The sequence below is a fragment of the Myotis brandtii genome, unplaced genomic scaffold, assembly GCF_000412655.1.
Source record: "Myotis brandtii unplaced genomic scaffold, ASM41265v1 scaffold250, whole genome shotgun sequence".
Classification (NCBI taxonomy): Eukaryota; Metazoa; Chordata; class Mammalia; order Chiroptera; family Vespertilionidae; genus Myotis; species Myotis brandtii.
Genome location: NW_005359478.1, coordinates 815802 through 832244, shown reverse-complemented (window position 1 = coordinate 832244; position 16443 = coordinate 815802). Strand labels below are relative to the sequence as shown.

At 55.2% G+C, this 16443-nt stretch overlaps 3 protein-coding genes and 1 non-coding gene across 7 annotated transcripts in view; all 4 read left to right on the top strand.

Annotated features, from left to right (window-relative positions):
* The window catches only part of LOC102249928 (protein S100-A7), a 3022-nt gene extending 2634 nt beyond the window's left edge, over positions 1 to 388 (top strand). For all 3 annotated transcript variants that reach the window (XM_014540740.1, XM_014540741.1, XM_014540742.1), the window contains exon 3: positions 141 to 388. In XM_014540740.1, coding sequence (XP_014396226.1) covers positions 141 to 323 — 183 coding nt within the window. In that variant the 3' untranslated portion in view covers positions 324 to 388. The remainder of the gene's footprint in view (positions 1 to 140) is intronic.
* An 88-nt stretch (positions 389 to 476) lies between these two features.
* Positions 477 to 9960, top strand: LOC106726305 (ral guanine nucleotide dissociation stimulator-like). Its single transcript, XM_014540639.1, has 6 exons — positions 477 to 786; positions 4180 to 4302; positions 5554 to 5747; positions 6359 to 6418; positions 7262 to 7455; positions 9902 to 9960. The coding sequence occupies exons 3-6, from the start codon at positions 5593 to 5595 to the stop codon at positions 9958 to 9960; spliced, it is 468 nt and encodes a 155-aa protein (XP_014396125.1). The 5' UTR covers positions 477 to 786; positions 4180 to 4302; positions 5554 to 5592.
* Positions 9953 to 12211, top strand: LOC106726312 (protein S100-A15A-like). 2 transcript variants are annotated; one of them, XM_014540726.1, is made up of 2 exons: positions 9953 to 10616; positions 11869 to 12211. In XM_014540726.1, exons 1-2 carry the CDS (start codon positions 10293 to 10295, stop codon positions 12043 to 12045), a joined length of 501 nt encoding a protein of 166 aa, XP_014396212.1. In that variant the 5' UTR covers positions 9953 to 10292; the 3' UTR covers positions 12046 to 12211. The 2 variants fall into 2 exon arrangements, with proteins under 2 accessions (XP_014396212.1, XP_014396211.1); XM_014540725.1 differs by having other exon boundaries at positions 9953 to 10637.
* A 4158-nt stretch (positions 12212 to 16369) lies between these two features.
* On the top strand, positions 16370 to 16443 carry TRNAN-GUU. Its single transcript has one exon. It is a non-coding gene; the product is annotated as a tRNA-Asn (tRNA).

Genomic DNA, 16443 nt, shown 5'->3' with positions numbered 1-16443 from the left:
CCCCAGGACCCCCACTGACTCACACCAGCTACACCTGTGCAGCCCCAGGTCTTCTCTCCCCCTCTCTGCCTCCTTCTCCTCCTATTCTACCCATAACACTTTTGGGATTGAATTTGTCTTGTTTCGTGTCTTTCCCACAGGACAAAAAGGGCAATGATTTCTTGGACCATATCTTTGAGGAAAAGGACAAGAATAAGGATAAGAAGATCGAGTTTTCCGAGTTTCTGTCGGTGTTGGGAGTCATAGCCACCGACTACCACAATCAGAGCCACGGAGCCCCGCTCTGTTCCGTAACCCCACCCAGTTCTGGTGGAGGACACTGAGCCCAGCCCAGCCTGAGGCCCCCAGAAACCACAAGAAACAATAAAGTGTGTCTTTTGCCCAGATACAGCCTGTTTCCTGCTTTTCTTTGGCTACTTATGCTGTCAGAACTGCCCCTTCTTGGTGAATGTAATTGTGGGTTCTCCATGGGGGGACTTACCCAGGAATGTGCCAGGCGGGTGCCCTCCCTTTGGCCTCCAGCATAACTGACCACCTCTCTCAGCAGGGCCTCTGTCCACCTCTGCCCCTGCTCCCTAGTGCAGCCAGCGTGCCAGGTCCCAGGGTCAGCAGTGCAGAGCATTCCGCTGGCCCAGCCATGCTTTTCCTTCTCAAGCCGCGATCAGCATCGGGCGATCCAGGACCTGCAGGGAGCAGGAGCTGAGGGAGGTGTGAACACGGTGCCTCATGCCCCTGCACTCCTGCCCAGCATGACCCCAGGGACATAGGGGAGATGGCACCACTGAAGTAGGCATTCCGTGGAGGGCATTGGGGGCACATGGGCACTGGTCACTGAATGGGACACTCAGCGGTGCCCAGAGGACTGGATCCCTTGTCCTGTGTCCTGTGTCCTGTGTCCTGTCCCTGTGCATGTGCGTGTGTGTGTGTGTGTGTGTGTGTGTTTTAGCCTGTGTGGTGTCCCTGTGGAGGTGAGAGAGCCACCCTGTCTGCTGAGCTGATCCTCTAATGGTTTGCTAAATGCTGGGAGCTGGGTGTGTGGGGAAAGCACAGAGTGATGGCTGTTCCAGGCATGAGGAGTAAAGCTAGTGCTGGAGTCCAGAGAGTGTCTGGGCAGCAAGTGAGAAGACAGGACTGAAGAGGAGCGGGGAGGAGAGGGCACGAGGGAGGAGCGGAGAGCTCATGCTGAGTCATCAGTGACCGTCCACTCCATGAGCCGCGGAAAGAGACGTGCCATTACCCACAGGCCCTTTCAGGCCAGGCAAGGTGGTAGAGGCCGAGCATTTAGAAAGAAGCAAGACACAGGGGCTGCCTGAGCAAGCGCTGGCTCTCCCACCGATGGGGTCTCTCCGTGGTGCCAGGAGGCCAGTCAGCACTCACCTGCACATCCAGGGCCACCTCCGGGCATGTCCCTGCTGCTTCAGTAGCTCCCCTCCTTGAGGATCCCATCATCCAGCCGGGGCCCTCCCTACCTCCTACTCACAGTCTCCTGCTAACCCCTCAATCAGGCCACATTCTTCAGGGAGAAATTAGGCAACTGCCTCCAAAATCTCCTGTCCCACCTGCAGGAAACTCGGTGGGTGAGGTATTTGTCCATGTGGATGACTCCTTCCGCGGCTCCCTGATCCTCAGGCATATTTCTCCTGACAGAAGGCACAACTGTGCAGACACTTGCAGGCAGAAGGTGTCTGGACAGAGAGGAGCTTAGAAAGGAGGTGGGTGTGGCTGGAGGGAGCCTGGGAGGAGATAGGGGAGGGAGGGTGGGAGGGAGGAGGACTGGTCCAGGGCCTGGTGCAGGGGCAGCTGCATTAGGGATCTATTGCCGTGTGACAACGTTACCCATCACTTAGCGACAATCAGGAAACACTTATTATCTCGGTTTCTTGGACGGGGAATCCCGCGAGGCTCAGCTGAGTATTTCTGCCAGTGATTCCCAGGAGGTTGGGGCTGCGGTCTCAACTGAGGCAGGACCTGTTTCACTCGGGATCTGAGCTCATTCGGGGGGTCTTGGCAGGATTCAGCTTGGATCGAAGGCCCGACTTCCCCTCGGTGCGAGGCCACGTGGGTCTCTTCAGACAGCAACTCATAGCACAGAGGCTGAGTCCCCAGGATGAGGGACCTGAGAGAGACAGAGAGACACAGATCAGAGCGAGCAAGTGGTTAGGCCCTGATATTTTATAAGCAAATCTTGGAAGTGACCTTGGGTCACTTTGCTGTCTCCTAGGGAGTCACTAATGGAGGCCACACTTAAGGGAAGGGCACCATCCACATCACAGGAGGATGTGTCCTCCAGGAGGTGTGAATCGTGGGGAGCCACTCGGGGGAGAAGTGGACGGTTCTGAAAGGCCCCTGCTCTGCCCAGAATCACAGAGACAACGGTGTCCTCACAGTTGGGGTCCTGGCTGCACCCAGGCTTTCTCAGGGGCTCTGGAAAAGACTGTGCTGATGGAACCATGTGCAGCCATGGAGATGGCACAGGGGAGAGGGTGAGCATTTGGCCGTCCAGACGAGCATTTGGCCAGTCCTTGTCTGAGGAGAGGCCCGGTCAGGGAATATGGGGTGCCTTCCTCTCCACAGCCACCAGGGTGGAGGGAGCTGGGGGCTCCTTTATGCAGAGCTCATGCTTATGCAGGTTTGAATCTCACTCTAAATTGGATGATTGCGGCCCATAGTGAGGTGGAGACTGGCCAAGGTGCATGACAGGCGGAGTCCAGAGGTCAGGAGTGTTGTGACCTTCCAGGCAAAGGCTCCAACCTGTCCCATAGGGTTGGTTTGAAAATTAGAAATCCTAACATATGGGAAGCTCTTGCCTATTCCTGCCTGTGTGAGGACTGTGGTTTTTTTTTTTTTTTTTTTTTTTTTTGGGATATAGAAAGTGAGAGTGCACACACACACACACACACACACACACACACGGGTCGGGGTGGGGAATGTCTGGCCAGCGGCCTGTATAAGGACCACAAAATCATTTGGTCTGGCCCTGCCAAGGCATTAGGGGTGAGTTAATTAAATGTTTGACCAAATACAGCAGGCTGATTTTTAAGGTGACAATTTTGTATGGCCCTTGGATGGTGTTGTAAGTATCCAGATGGCCCTTGGCTTTAGCTGTAATGACTATGGGAGGGATACTAAGAAGAGCAGACGTAGAGGAGGTGACAAGAGAAAGCAAAAACAGGTCGGAGGCACTTCTTCCACATGACAGCACTCCTCCAACTTTACAACTGCTCTCCCACATGTGCCTGAACATTATTTCCAAGATGTACATGCTGCATAATCCATTGTGCAGGCAGGAGACAGACAGGCCCTGACAGCCACCGTGGCTTGTCCAGGATCAAGAAGAAGAAAGAATGAGGGGTTGAGTCTGAACCCAGGTCTATCTCCTCAAATCTTGGACCCTGGCTGTACCCAGACCTCCTAGGGGGCTGTGGAGGAAGGCGTGTTGGTGTTAGTGGGGACCGATATGTATTCCATGGAGAAGGGGTGTGAGCAGTCAGCAACCCCGAGGACTATTTAGATATCTGTTATTCGAGGAGGGGACTCAGGGAAGGGGATCACAGGAAGTGAGGTCACTTCCCTAAAGAACTTAGAACCCCCCGTAACCAGGCAGCCACATTCTAGCGACAGCCCAACAGCCAGTTCACTTGGCAAGAGACACTTGAGAGTTGAAGATGTCCTCTTGCTGGATCTCTAGTTATCGGGGCTCTTGCTCCCGGAGACCCCACAGTGGGAGTTTTTCCAAATTCTGGAGACGTTGGTTCAACCCTCATCCCCAGCGTCTCTGGCCATTCTCCAGGAGATCCCCTCAGGTAACACAGGCAGCCTCAGTCAGCCCAGTTCAGGCCGGGCCACCTCTGGGAGCCATCCCTGGGCAGCCCCCATCCCCTCCTCTCCATGTGGGGGAAGGGGAACCTGAAGGGAGGACCCCTGGGCAGGTTGCAGGGCGGGGCATATCCTAGTGATGCTGTCATGACTACAACCAGCACAGAGAGGGGCTTTCCAAGGGGCCTTTCCTCTGTGCCAATGACAATCCTAGGCCCTCAGGCTGTCACGCCTTTTCTGTCCTTCATGGAGGTCTGAGTAAAATGTGGTGTATGTGTCTGGAGTGGAAAGAACCACAGGGTCTGCGAAGCACAGGCCGGGCTCTGAGGCTTTCCGCCTGGTGGCTGGGCACTGTCTCTACAGAGCTCCCCACAGGAGGTCAGACAGGAGGTCAGACAGGAGCCGACTGATGGGGTTCTCAACGCCATCCCCCAGCAGGGGGCACAGGGGGCCCACGCTGCCCAAAGAGTGCCGCTCGGTCTCAAGGTGAGTGCAGAGGCCCAGGTGGCCCGACCTCCAGGACCCCAGGAGTCAAAGGGGCCCGGGTCCCAGAAGCCACCCTGCTACTCCCCGGAGCCCCTTCCTAGAGTCCTGCTCCCAAAGGAACCTGGGTTTCCATCTTCTCCCCCAACCCACCCTCACTGTCCAGCCCCTTCCTGCCAGGAGCAAAGTCACTGTCTGCATATTTGTAGGAATATCAGGAAGGAGGCTTTTGTATCATTTCACCTCACGTTCAGTCAAGAGTATTTCTGCATTTTTCTACAGATTTTCTTGTTTAACACCCATCCCCAAGTGTCCATGTTGGCCTGACAATCCTTGCATGCCTCTCTCAGTCTTACCCGCCATCATGAATAGTAGGGATGCTTGTCCCCAAAAAGACACGGGGCTCATGGTACCATGTCTTGTTGCGTTGCCACTTTCTGCCCCAGAGGAATATATCCTGGTGGCCCCTCCAGGTCAGGAGCTGGGGTCTCCCAGGGCTGTATGTTATACCCCGAGGGGGACCAGTTACCATGGCGATCCAGCCCTTCACTGCTGTGGGGCCTGGACTGATCCCCTTCTGTTGCCATGTCAACAGTGCTGCCCTGAACATCTCACCTGTCCTAATATCCTGACCCCTCCCACCCCATGAAAAGCCTCTGTGTTCTCATCTTAGCATGGGATGCTCTGTCAGAAATCCCAGGGATGACACTGTTAACACAGGGACGTGCTGTCCACCCTCAGCTAGCAAAATATGACCTAGGTTACTAATGTGCTTCGTTGTCCCACACCTCCAATTCTACTTTGCTGTTGTTAATACTCACCTGAGGATATTTTTTTCATTGCTTTTCAGAGAGAGTGGAAGAGAGGAAGGGAGGGGGAGAGAGAGAGAAACAATGATGTGAGAGAGACACATCGACTGGTTGCCTCCCACGCACGCCCTGACCGACAGGGGGCATGGGAAGCAAATGCGCAACCCAATAGGTGCCCTTGACCAAAATTGAACTGAGAGATTTTGGAGAGGCGGGGGGCAGGGGTGGTGGTGGTGGGGGGGGCACTCTAACCACTGAGCATACCAGCCAGGGGCAATTCTACTTTTCATGCCAAGAACATTTTCCCTCCTGCAAGCATTGGTGCCCCCCCGCCTTGCCACCAGTCACTGAGGGCTTGTGGGTTAGGTCTGAGCTGCAGCTGCCAACCCACCTGGTGGTCCGTGATGCTGTTTTGACTGCGTGTCCCTCCTCTGTCCCACCCCAGGGGCAAACCGCATCAACCGGGAACACAAATAAGCTCTGTATGGTGCAGACCGCCCGGGCACACCGGCTGGACAAGCTGGTGGAGCACCTGGTGCCTGCCTTCCTGGGCAGGGACCCCACCTTCGTCCCCACCTTTCTCTGGAACTACAGAACTTTCGCCACCACCCAACAGGTGTTGGACCTACTATTGACAAGGTGAGCACCTGCCCCTCCACAGCACAGTGGTCATCCGGGCACTTGCTAGCTGTGAGTCTTCAGAAGGTCACTGCATCTCCCTGAGTCTGTGTGCTCCTCTGAACTGCGGGGTAAACCCAGGAGCAAACTCATAGGATTTTTATAGAAACCTGGTGGGGTCCTCCCTGTAACGTGCTCTCTGGGTGCCTGGCCATTGGAGAGGTCTGCTGGAGGGGCAGTGGTTGTGCTAATTGGTCATTTTCTCTTCCTCATGACGAAGCCTCTGTCTCATCCCTCACTTTCCTCGGGGCCTTGGGCTGAGCTGTTTTCTTATTTGAAAAGGAGATTGGAGATTTCCTTAGGGTTCTCTGTCCTGGGTGAAGCCAGAGCAGGAATCCCAGGGGTGAGCAGCGGGTTAACTGAGATACCTGTGATGGGGCTCGTTCATTCAGCAAATATATCGGCAGGTGCAGGCATGTTCTAGGCACTGACCATAACCCAGTGCACAGAGCAGACCCCAGCCCTGCTTTCCAGAGCTTCTTTGTAGTCGGGAGTGAGACAGTCACACTAGACTTCACAGGCAGGTGGTGTCCACAGGGCAGTCGATGTGACGTCCTCCTGGCCTCCTCTAGGTATGGCTGCATCTTCCCGTATGCTGAAGAGGATGGTGGGCCTGTGGACCAGCAGAAAAAGTGAGTGGGCTTTGGATCAGAGCCATGAGGGGAGTATAGGGACTAAGAATTGGAGGTGCTGGCAGAACCCTGCATCCCACACATCATGGGATTTCTGCAAGAGGGCCCAGGTCTGAGGACTTTACCTAGAAAAAAGGGAAGGTCAAAGAGAGCGTTGGATGTTGATTGGGTGGTGGGAGAGCATTGGGAGGTTAGTGGACAGAGTCAGCCCCTCAGAAAATCCATCCCCATCCCCTCCCCACCCAGCCCTGCATCCATTCCCCCACCCTGGGACCTGGAACAGGGGGTGTGGGGCACCCTGCTCACTAATCTGGTAGAACCTCCACAGTGGGTGCTTGGCTGGTGCTCCCCGCCTGTGGGAGTTGAGTGTCAGTGGGAGGAGAAGCAGCACACGGGGCACCTAGTGAATCAGTAGCACGTCGGTGCAGGAGCTAAAGTTTGAGGTGCCAGGACATCTCTAAGAGGCCAGGGCGGGAAACAGACCTTTTGTTCTCCTATTGATCAGATATTTATGAAGCCCCTACTGTGCGCCAATGAGAGCAATGAACAGAGCAGACACCACCCTTTCCTGCCCTCATGTAGTTGACATTCCGGTGGGAAGGGGGCAGGGACACTGACTGTCAGGCCTCCCTGAAGAAGGGCCAGGTAGTCTCACTATTGATCAAGAGCTCTCGGTTATGAAGGCTTCAGCCAGCCCCTCCTTGGTGGCCAGGGGTACCTCTGCCGGACTGAAGGGGGCAGGAGCAGGAGGCACAGGACCCCCGGCTCCCACAGGGACACCGGGGAGGTTAGTGTGGAAGGAAAGGCCAGGCCTCAGACTCTGCTGCTCACGTCTCTCCCCAGGGTCATCATCTCCATCCTGGGCATGTGGCTGGACCAGTCCCCTCAGGATTTTTTCCAGCCCCCAGAATTCCCGGGCCTGGTGGTGCTGCTGGCCTACCTGGAGCTCAATTTCCCAGGCTCAGCCCTGGAGCGCCAGGCCCAGCTGCTCCTCTCAGAGCTGGAGTGCCGCGAGCCCACAGAGGCAGAGGCAGAGGGTGAGGAGGACGCAGGGAGGCGATGTGGGCGTGTGCGGAGGAGATGGGGCTCGGCCACACAGAGAAGAGCTTTTAGAGGCCAGGGGCAGAGCCGGCTCAGATCACTGTCCCCATGGCCTGCAGGCTGGGAAGACTTCCTGGGGTGGGCTCTGGCACTGGGACTCCATGGATGGACAGGAGAGATGTTCTGTCTATAGAAGGTACATCGAGGCAGTCATGGGGGTAACATGTTCTCTTCTGGGATCTACAGAACCAGCTCCAGAGCCAGATAAAAAAAGACCTCAAGAGGCAACGCCGATTCCAGTGGCCTCTCCAGAGTCAGAGCGGGCTCCGGGCACAGCTTTCACTGACCTTCACGAGGCAGAAGAATCGCCTGCAGCGTGTGGGCAACTGGCTTCAGCTCCTGCGAGACCCGTGGTCCCCGGTCCTGGGCTGCAGCGTGTGTAGCTGCCACGGCAGAAAGGGCTTCCCCCTGCCGCTCACCCCTTTAATTGCAGTTTTTACATTTTTGTGTTTATATTAGATATACTTAAATTTTTACTGTAGTTTCTGTAATATTCAGTTAAAATAAAATGTATTTCAAATATAATATAATAAAATGTTAATAAAATTATATTTAATAAAATCTAATAAGAGATGTCAGTGTTAAGAAAGAATTAACCTTGAATCGTATGAACCTAACGTAATTTAAATGGCTACTGGTAATGGATTAAAGAACAAATGTTGACATATGCAAGTAAATGATCACTATGCACTCGTTAAAAATTAGGCTCCATTCACTTAGTGTGTGAGCAGATGTCCACAGCACAGTATTAATGCAAAGACTAGTTACAGCACAGCTGTGGAAGGAGATCCTCACCGTGTATTGGGACAGTGTGTGTGTGTGTGTGTGTGGGGGGGGGGTTGTTTTTGTCCCAGATTGAAAAAAAGGCAGGGTGAAGGGGGTACAATATGAAACCTCTACCTCCAACAAGCTCTGTGTCAAAAATGAATTATTTTTAAGTGATAAGTTATTATCATATTGGCACACCAAATTCCTTAATTAGGTGGTTCCTAGGTTGTTTTTAAAAATATATATTTTTATTGATTTCAGAGAGGAAGGGAGAGGGAGAGAGAGATAGAAACATCAGTGATGAGAGAGAATCATTCATTGGCTGCCTCCTGCATGCTTCCTACTGGGGTTCAAGCCTGCAACCCAGGCATGTGCCCTGACCGAAATCAAACCATGACCCTCTCAGGGGTGGGCAAACTTTTTGACTCAAGGGTCACAATGGGTTCTTAAACTGGACCGGAGGGCCGGAACAAAAGCATGGATAGAGTGTTTGTGTGAACTAATATAAATTCAAAGTAAACATCATTACATAAAAGGGTATGGTCTTTTTTTTTTTTTTAGTTTTATTCATTTCAAACGGGCCGGATCCGGCCCGTGGGCCGTAGTTTGCCCACGGCTGCTAGTTCATAGGTAGACACTCAAACACTGAGCCAACACGGTTTCTAGGTTTTTATCTTCCCTATATGGCTATAGACATTGCTGTGGTAAACACCTACTTATTGCTTTTTTACCAGTTTTATTGCTGTTTAATTACTTTCTTGGGATAAATTCCCAGGGGAATGATGGTCCGGCCCGTGGGCCGTAGTTTGCCCACGGCTGCTAGTTCATAGGTAGACACTCAAACACTGAGCCAACACGGTTTCTAGGTTTTTATCTTCCCTATATGGCTATAGACATTGCTGTGGTAAACACCTACTTATTGCTTTTTTACCAGTTTTATTGCTGTTTAATTACTTTCTTGGGATAAATTCCCAGGGGAATGATGGCTGAATCTAAGGTAGTCCATAAATTCTCTGTGACTCTAGCTTGGCATTGCCGAATTGTTTTACCTCTTAGACACGTGATCCATTTTTATTTTGGTGTATTGATGAACCACTTATTTGCCAAGGAAATCATTATGTTGGGTAGATGAAGGCTCACCCTGTAAACTGGAAAAAAAATTTGGCTTTTTAAAATTTACCTGTTTCTCTCAAACCTTCAGGGATGTGGAGGCTTAATCTCTGGTTCAATAACCTGCCCGTTGGCGCCCCCTTCTGGGAGATTCACTCCCCCGCGGTGTGCCCCTCCCAGGGATAGAAGGGCTGGCTGGCGGACAGAAAGCTGGAGATGGGGGAAGGAGTTGACCTGCCACTCAAAGGCCCAGGTGGTACCTATATGGAGGCCAAGCCTTTGACCATGCGGTCCCTCCGTCTGGAGTCCTGGTCCTCCGTGCTTCTCCTCGCAACAACCTCTTTTCTTCAATCCCACCTAAATGTTGCCTCCTAAGGAAGTCTTCCGCAACTCTCCAGGCAGACGGTGTCCCTTCCTGGGTGCCCAGGGTGCCCCGTTTGTGCCACTAAATCAGCAGTGTTCACAGTGTGTCACTGTCCCCTCCGCTCGTTCCCGCCCTGTGAGCTGGCCGCGTGTCCTACTCATATTGCCCGGAGAGCCCTGGCACGCTGTCGGATGAGTGACTGTCCTTCATGACGGTGGAGTCTGGGGGTTCACTAATTGAGGTAGGACATGCCAGGGAGATGTATTGGGGCTGTGTGTGTAGCCCCACCCAAGCCCTGGAGCTGGGAGGATGAGCTGGAGGCAGGGAGATGGATAACCTTGTGACCTCGTGTGGGTCTGAGATGCTTCAGATCAGGCTCTGAGGGAAGGTGGGTCCCTGAAGCTGGCTGAGTGCATCTTAGGGAGCAAGTGCGTGTGATGTCATCCCAGGAATGCAGTGAAGGCTCAGCTGTGCTGCCCAGGAACCTGTGAGGAGTCACAACACTGGCTGCCGTAATTGGAGGCACCGAGGATGGGCAGGGAGGGGCCTGAGGCCAGGTGGGCAGGAAGGGAAGGGCAGAGGGTGCGTGGGCTGGCCCAGAGGAGGTGCTGCTCTCTCTCCCCGATTCTCCGCTGTCCGCAGCTGCTCCACCTCCACATCTCTGGAGTTGGCCCTTGTCCGCGGCCATCAGAGGGCCCCGCTGCCATGACGGACACGCCAGTCGAGGAATCCCTCTTCCAAATCATCCACAGCTACCACCAGTACGCGGCCCGGGAGGGGGACGTGGAGACCCTGTCCCTGGAGGAGCTGAAGGCCCTGCTCATGGACAACGTGCCCCGCTTCATGGAGAGCCTGGTGCGCGGGGCCTGGGGGCAGGTGGGTGGAGTGGAGGGTGGGTTGTGGGGTTTGAAGTGAGGGTTTGGTACGGGGAGCATCTCCCAGGAGCATTTGAACTTAGGGGAGGGGAGGGCCGAGGCAGGATCAGCGGCCGGAGGGAGGACGGCCCTGGCGGCTTTTCCTCCCGAGACTCCCTGCCTGGCCCCCCTCCAGCCCAAGCATCGCTAATCCCCGAGACGCCATCCGAACCCCAAAGCCCTTTGTTGCTCTGCTTGTTTTGCTTCCCCTGAGAACAGGTCCTAACCCTTCCCTCTGCCCCTCGGCCCTGCCCAGCCTGCTCCTGGAGCCCAGCCCCTTCTCCTGGGGTCCAGCACAGCCTCCTCCTGCCCACCCCCACGCTGGGGATGATCGCGGGGTTAAAGGGGAGCCAGGAGGGACGAGGTGTGGGCAGGTAGGAAATGGAGCTTCCCCTCCCCCTCTTGTCCCAGGTTGTCTCAGACCAGCCTAGGGGCCCAGCCCCGAGTCTAGGCTGCTCAGCCACCCTGCTCAGGCCTGGAATCTCCTCTGCCATCAGGACGAGCCATGTGATTACCCGGCTCCTGGGGATGCAAGGCCAACCCGAGTGTCTGCCCTCAGTGCCATGCCCCCGGGTGAGTCAAGGCTGCCTTGCCTCCCTTTGGGGAACATCTGAGAGAGTCTGGTCCTGGGCTTATTGGAGCGCAGCCACCAGGTCACAGAGGGGTCATGGGGGGACTGTGATTAGGCCCCTGTTTCTAGGGAAAACTTTCCACCTGGGTATGGGGCCCACAGGGCAGGCACCTGGGCACAGGGTGGAGATGGCGGCCTGGGCAGGTGTGCTGAGTGAGGGGAGCCTGGGAGAGCTGCCCCAGGCAGGAGGCCTGTGCACTGTGGGGTCAGCCAGCTCTGTGGAGGGGACAGATTAAAGGAAGTAGCTGGTGGAGGGTGGTGGGGGGGACAGAGGGTGCCAGTCTGCCCCAGGGTGGGAGCTGCCCTCCAGGCCCCCAGCTGTTTCCTGAGGCAGTGACTTCCCTCCCCGGAGGCTTTCTGAGGGCTGCACCCTGGGTCCCCCGCCTCCAGCCCAAACCGGCTGAAACCTGCTTCACAGCGAGGAGCTGTTTCCCGCGAGCCCCCGGCAGGCAGGGCCACACTCCATTTCCCTGCGCCGGCTCCTCACCAGCGGGCAGTGGAGCCGGACCATCTGCCAGGGCCCAGTGCCTGGGGGCTGGCTGACCCTCTGCCCCCTCCTCAGGGCCGGGAGAAGCCGTACTTCATCACCGAGCTGTTCCGGGCAGCGGACAAGGACAAGGACAACCAGATCTGCTTTGACGAGTTCCTGTACGTCCTGGGCCGGCTGCTGAGGGACTACCACCTGCAGTACCACCGGCAGCTGTGCGCCCACTACTGCGCCCGGCACAGCCTCTACTAGAGGGAGCGGGCAGCCCCCCAGGCCTGCCCCAGGAGCCACGTGACCCAGCCGGGCGGCCCAGTGGAGCTCTGCCACGCGTGTCTGCGTGTGCCATGTGTGTGCGCACGCCTGTGCATGGGTGTGGAAGGACACCCGGGAGGGAAGAGAATAAAGCAACTTCACAGCAGTTTCTGGTGTCTCTCTCTTCGTGGTTAGGGCATCAGCGATGGGTCCAAGAGGGGAGGTTTGGATCCTCCAAATAGGAGGTCATCTACTTTGGGTGAGAGAGAGATCCTCTGCCCCCAGGAGCCCCTGTCTGAGGGGCGAGGCAGCCCCTGCCCCCAGGAGCCCCTGTCTGAGGGGGGAGGCAGCCCCTGCCCCCAGGAGCTGTCTGACAGAGAGGAGTCTTCTCTTTGGGGAGCTGACCCTCTGACATGAGATGCTGATCACTCCTTCAGGCACCTACATGGTGGGACGGGACAGGAGGGCAGAGGCACCCTCGACATGGACCCTGGCTTGAAGGTCTCTGTCTCTGGATGAGAGCCCCAAGGATCAGTGTGCAAAGGGAGCGCCTGGGAAGGGGCCAGGACGGGCGAGAAGATGATGCTGGCAATTGCCTGGGGTGCAGGGTCAGGGCCAGTCTGGGAGGTAGACCGTGAGGTGGGTTTTGTGCCGCTGAGTCAGACAGGGACCAGGGCAGAGCCAACAATCCAGCCTGTTAGGGGAAGAGCGATGAGTGGCACTTGGGTGACTGTCAATCAGGGAAGTCTTCCTGGAGGAAGGAGGGCTGGGTCTGGTTTTACTAATAAAAAATGATGATAGACGTGGTGTCACTCCAGCTCAGGGCTGCTGGTGACTCACGGATCCCAGTCCTCCCTGGCCCCTGACCCCGCCCAGCTGAGCCCTGCCCCGTCCTGTCTGTGTTGTCTGTGTTTTTCTCTCCCTGAGAGCTCGGGAATCGGACTCAGGATCTCTCTGGGAGGGACTCCTCTGCCTCGGGCCCTGCAAGGGCTCATCTTGGTGGGTTTCTTCTCTGAGGATTGTCTGGGAACCCACGTCCTAAAGTTACTGTGGTAGAAACAATGAGTTTTAAGGGAATGATGGGCCATCGTCCTCATTGCTCCCCCGTGCAGATGATTGGGGCAGGGTGTGTGTGTGTGTGTGTGTGTGTGTGTGTGTGTGTGTGTGTGTCATTTAAGGGCCTTGGCTGGCTCTCTCCCAGCTGGGTCTGTGTATCACAGAGGAGCAGAAGTGCCCTGCAGGTTGAGCGGGGACCTTTGTGACTGGTCAGTCAAGCTCTGAAGGGGGGGTTTGCCCTGCTGCTCCCTGGTGGGGCCCCATCACCATCCCTTCCACACTTGCCCGTCTGCCAACACTTGCCTTTTGGGACTCAGCTGGGCCCCCACCCATTTCCCTCTGGACCTTCCTGCGCCCCCCGCCCCCGTGGAGGTGTGTCCCGCTGCACCGGGTGGGGCTGCTGTCTGTCCTCACCGAGCCGGGGCCACCCTTCCCCCCGGCCAGGGTCAGCACACAGTGGGTGGTCCGCCGGCTGGAGGGAGGCAAACAGGAACCTGCTTGGAATCCCCGTGGGCCTCGTCCTCACGTCCATCCCCGGGCCCAGGGAGGATTCTTCCTGCCCGTTTCATCGGAACCGAGTTGGGTTTCACAGGCGATTGAGTACTAAGGGGGCATCTCAGCCCCGTCCTCCTCGCCTTCCTCCGGCCCCTTCCTGGGGGATTTCTTCACGGCCCGGCCTGCCTGTCCTGATTTTGTCAGCCTGGGCGGGGCCTGCTCGGATCTGTTCGGACACACACACAGGAAGGAGCTCTTTCCTGTAAATGGGGCCCCGTCACCATCCCTTCCACACTTGCCCGTCTGCCAACACTTGCCTTTTGGGACTCAGCTGGGCCCCCACCCATTTCCCTCTGGACCTTCCTGCCCCTCCTGGGGCCTGAACTCCCCGTGGAGATGTGTGTCCTGCTGCACCGCGAAGGGACTGCTGTCTGTGTCCTCCACCAAGCCAGGGGCCATGTCCTGTCACCTCCATGTCTTCCCAACAGACCCAGTTGGGAGGCACTGTTGTAAACACTTTAAATAGTTCGACTCATTTAATACTAACAAAAAACAGTATGTGGTCACTCTTATTATTATCTCAATTTGGAGAAGCGGAGACACAGATATATTAAATAACAAAATGTTTTATCGATTATTTCTTAAATCTATTTATATGGACACGTTTTCCTTTCTTTTTTTTATCTATCTGACCTTCTTCAGGTCCTTGATTTTTTATTCCTAAGAAAATATTATCCTCCTTAAAAAAAAATCTCAAAAAAAAAAAAAAAAGCTTCATTCACACCATTTGACTCTGAAAGTAGCTTTGGGAGCTTATTTCGGAAGTCAAAAGCTGAGCACCCCTGGCAATGGATGGTGATTCTGGCTGTACAGGGGAAAAGTCACAAATAAGTGAGAAAAGTTCGCGACTATATTTCAAAAATATTTCAGAATAGAATCTGGTTAATGAGATTAAAAAAACACACACACAACACACGAAGCCAAGTGCAGAAAGGACACTAGTACAGTTGGAAACCCCGGGCCCAGGGAGGATTCTTCCTGCCCGTTTCATCGGAACCGAGTTGGGTTTCACAGGCGATTGAGTACTAAGGGGGCATCTCAGCCCCGTCCTCCTCGCCTTCCTCCGGCCCCTTCCTGGGGGATTTCTTCACGGCCCGGCCTGCCGGTCCTGATTTCGTCAGCCTGGGCGGGGCCTGCTCGGATCTGTTCGGACACACACACAGGAAGGAGCTCTTTCCGGTAAATGGGACCTCATCACCATCCCTTCCACACTTGCCCGTCTGCCAACACTTGCCTTTTGGGACTCAGCTGGGCCCCCACCCATTTCCCTCTGGACCTTCCTGCGCCCCCCGCCCCCGTGGAGGTGTGTGTCCCGCTGCACCGGGTGGGGCTGCTGTCTGTCCTCACCGAGCCGGGGCCACCCTTCCCCCCGGCCAGGGTCAGCACACAGTGGGTGGTCCGCCGGCTGGAGGGAGGCAAACAGGAACCTGCTTGGAATCCCCGTGGGCCTCGTCCTCACGTCCAGAGACCCAGGCCGTCCTTCCCGGGCCCAGGGAGGATTCTTCCTGCCCGTTTCATCGGAACCGAGTTGGGTTTCACAGGCGATTGAGTACTAAGGGGGCATCTCAGCCCCGTCCTCCTCGCCTTCCTCCGGCCCCTTCCTGGGGGATTTCTTCACGGCCCGGCCTGCCGGTCCTGATTTCGTCAGCCTGGGCGGGGCCTGCTCGGATCTGTTCGGACACACACACAGGAAGGAGCTCTTTCCGGTAAATGGGACCTCATCACCATCCCTTCCACACTTGCCCGTCTGCCAACACTTGCCTTTTGGGACTCAGCTGGGCCCCCACCCATTTCCCTCTGGACTTTCCTGCCCTCCCTGGGGCCTGAACTCCCCGTGGAGATGTGTGTCCCGCTGCACCGCGAAGGGGCTGCTGTCTGTGTCCTCCACCAAGCCAGGGGCCATGTCCTGTCACCTCCATGTCTTCCCAACAGACCCAGTTGGGAGGCACTGTTGTAAACACTTTAAATAGTTCGACTCATTTAATACTAACAAAAAACAGTATGTGGTCACTCTTATTATTATCTCAATTTGGAGAAGCGGAGACACGGATATATTAAATAACAAAATGTTTTATCGATTATTTCTTAAATCTATTTATATGGACACGTTTTCCTTTCTTTTTTTTATCTATCTGACCTTCTTCAGGTCCTTGATTTTTTATTCCTAAGAAAATATTATCCTCCTTAAAAAAAAATCTCAAAAAAAAAAAAAAGCTTCATTCACACCATTTGACTCTGAAAGTAGCTTTGGGAGCTTATTTCGGAAGTCAAAAGCTGAGCACCCCTGGCAATGGATGGTGATTCTGGCTGTACAGGGGAAAAGTCACAAATAAGTGAGAAAAGTTCGCGACTATATTTCAAAAATATTTCAGAATAGAATCTGGTTAATGAGATAAAAAACAACAACACACGAAGCCAAGTGCAGAAAGGACACTAGTACAGTTGGAAACAGGAACTGAAGTGCCACCAGGATTCTGTCTTTCCAGCTCTGCACGGTGAGCTCCCCCCTCACTGTGGTCTGGGTTCCTTCCCACCGGGCGTCCCGGGGCGCTGGCATCTGAAGCAGAAGCGGAGCCAGGCCGGGCACCACCTGTCACGCTTTCGGAGGTTTTAGAGTCTGCACGGCATCGGTCCCGTAGCAGGGGCGGCTCCACGTAGCGGCGTCTGAGAGCCTGCTTGCTCTATGTTGCCTAGAGACCAGCTATTCCCGTGGGTCTCTGTGGCGCAATCGGTTAGCGCGTTCGGCTGTTAACCGAAAGGTTGGTGGTTCGAGCCCACCCAGGGACG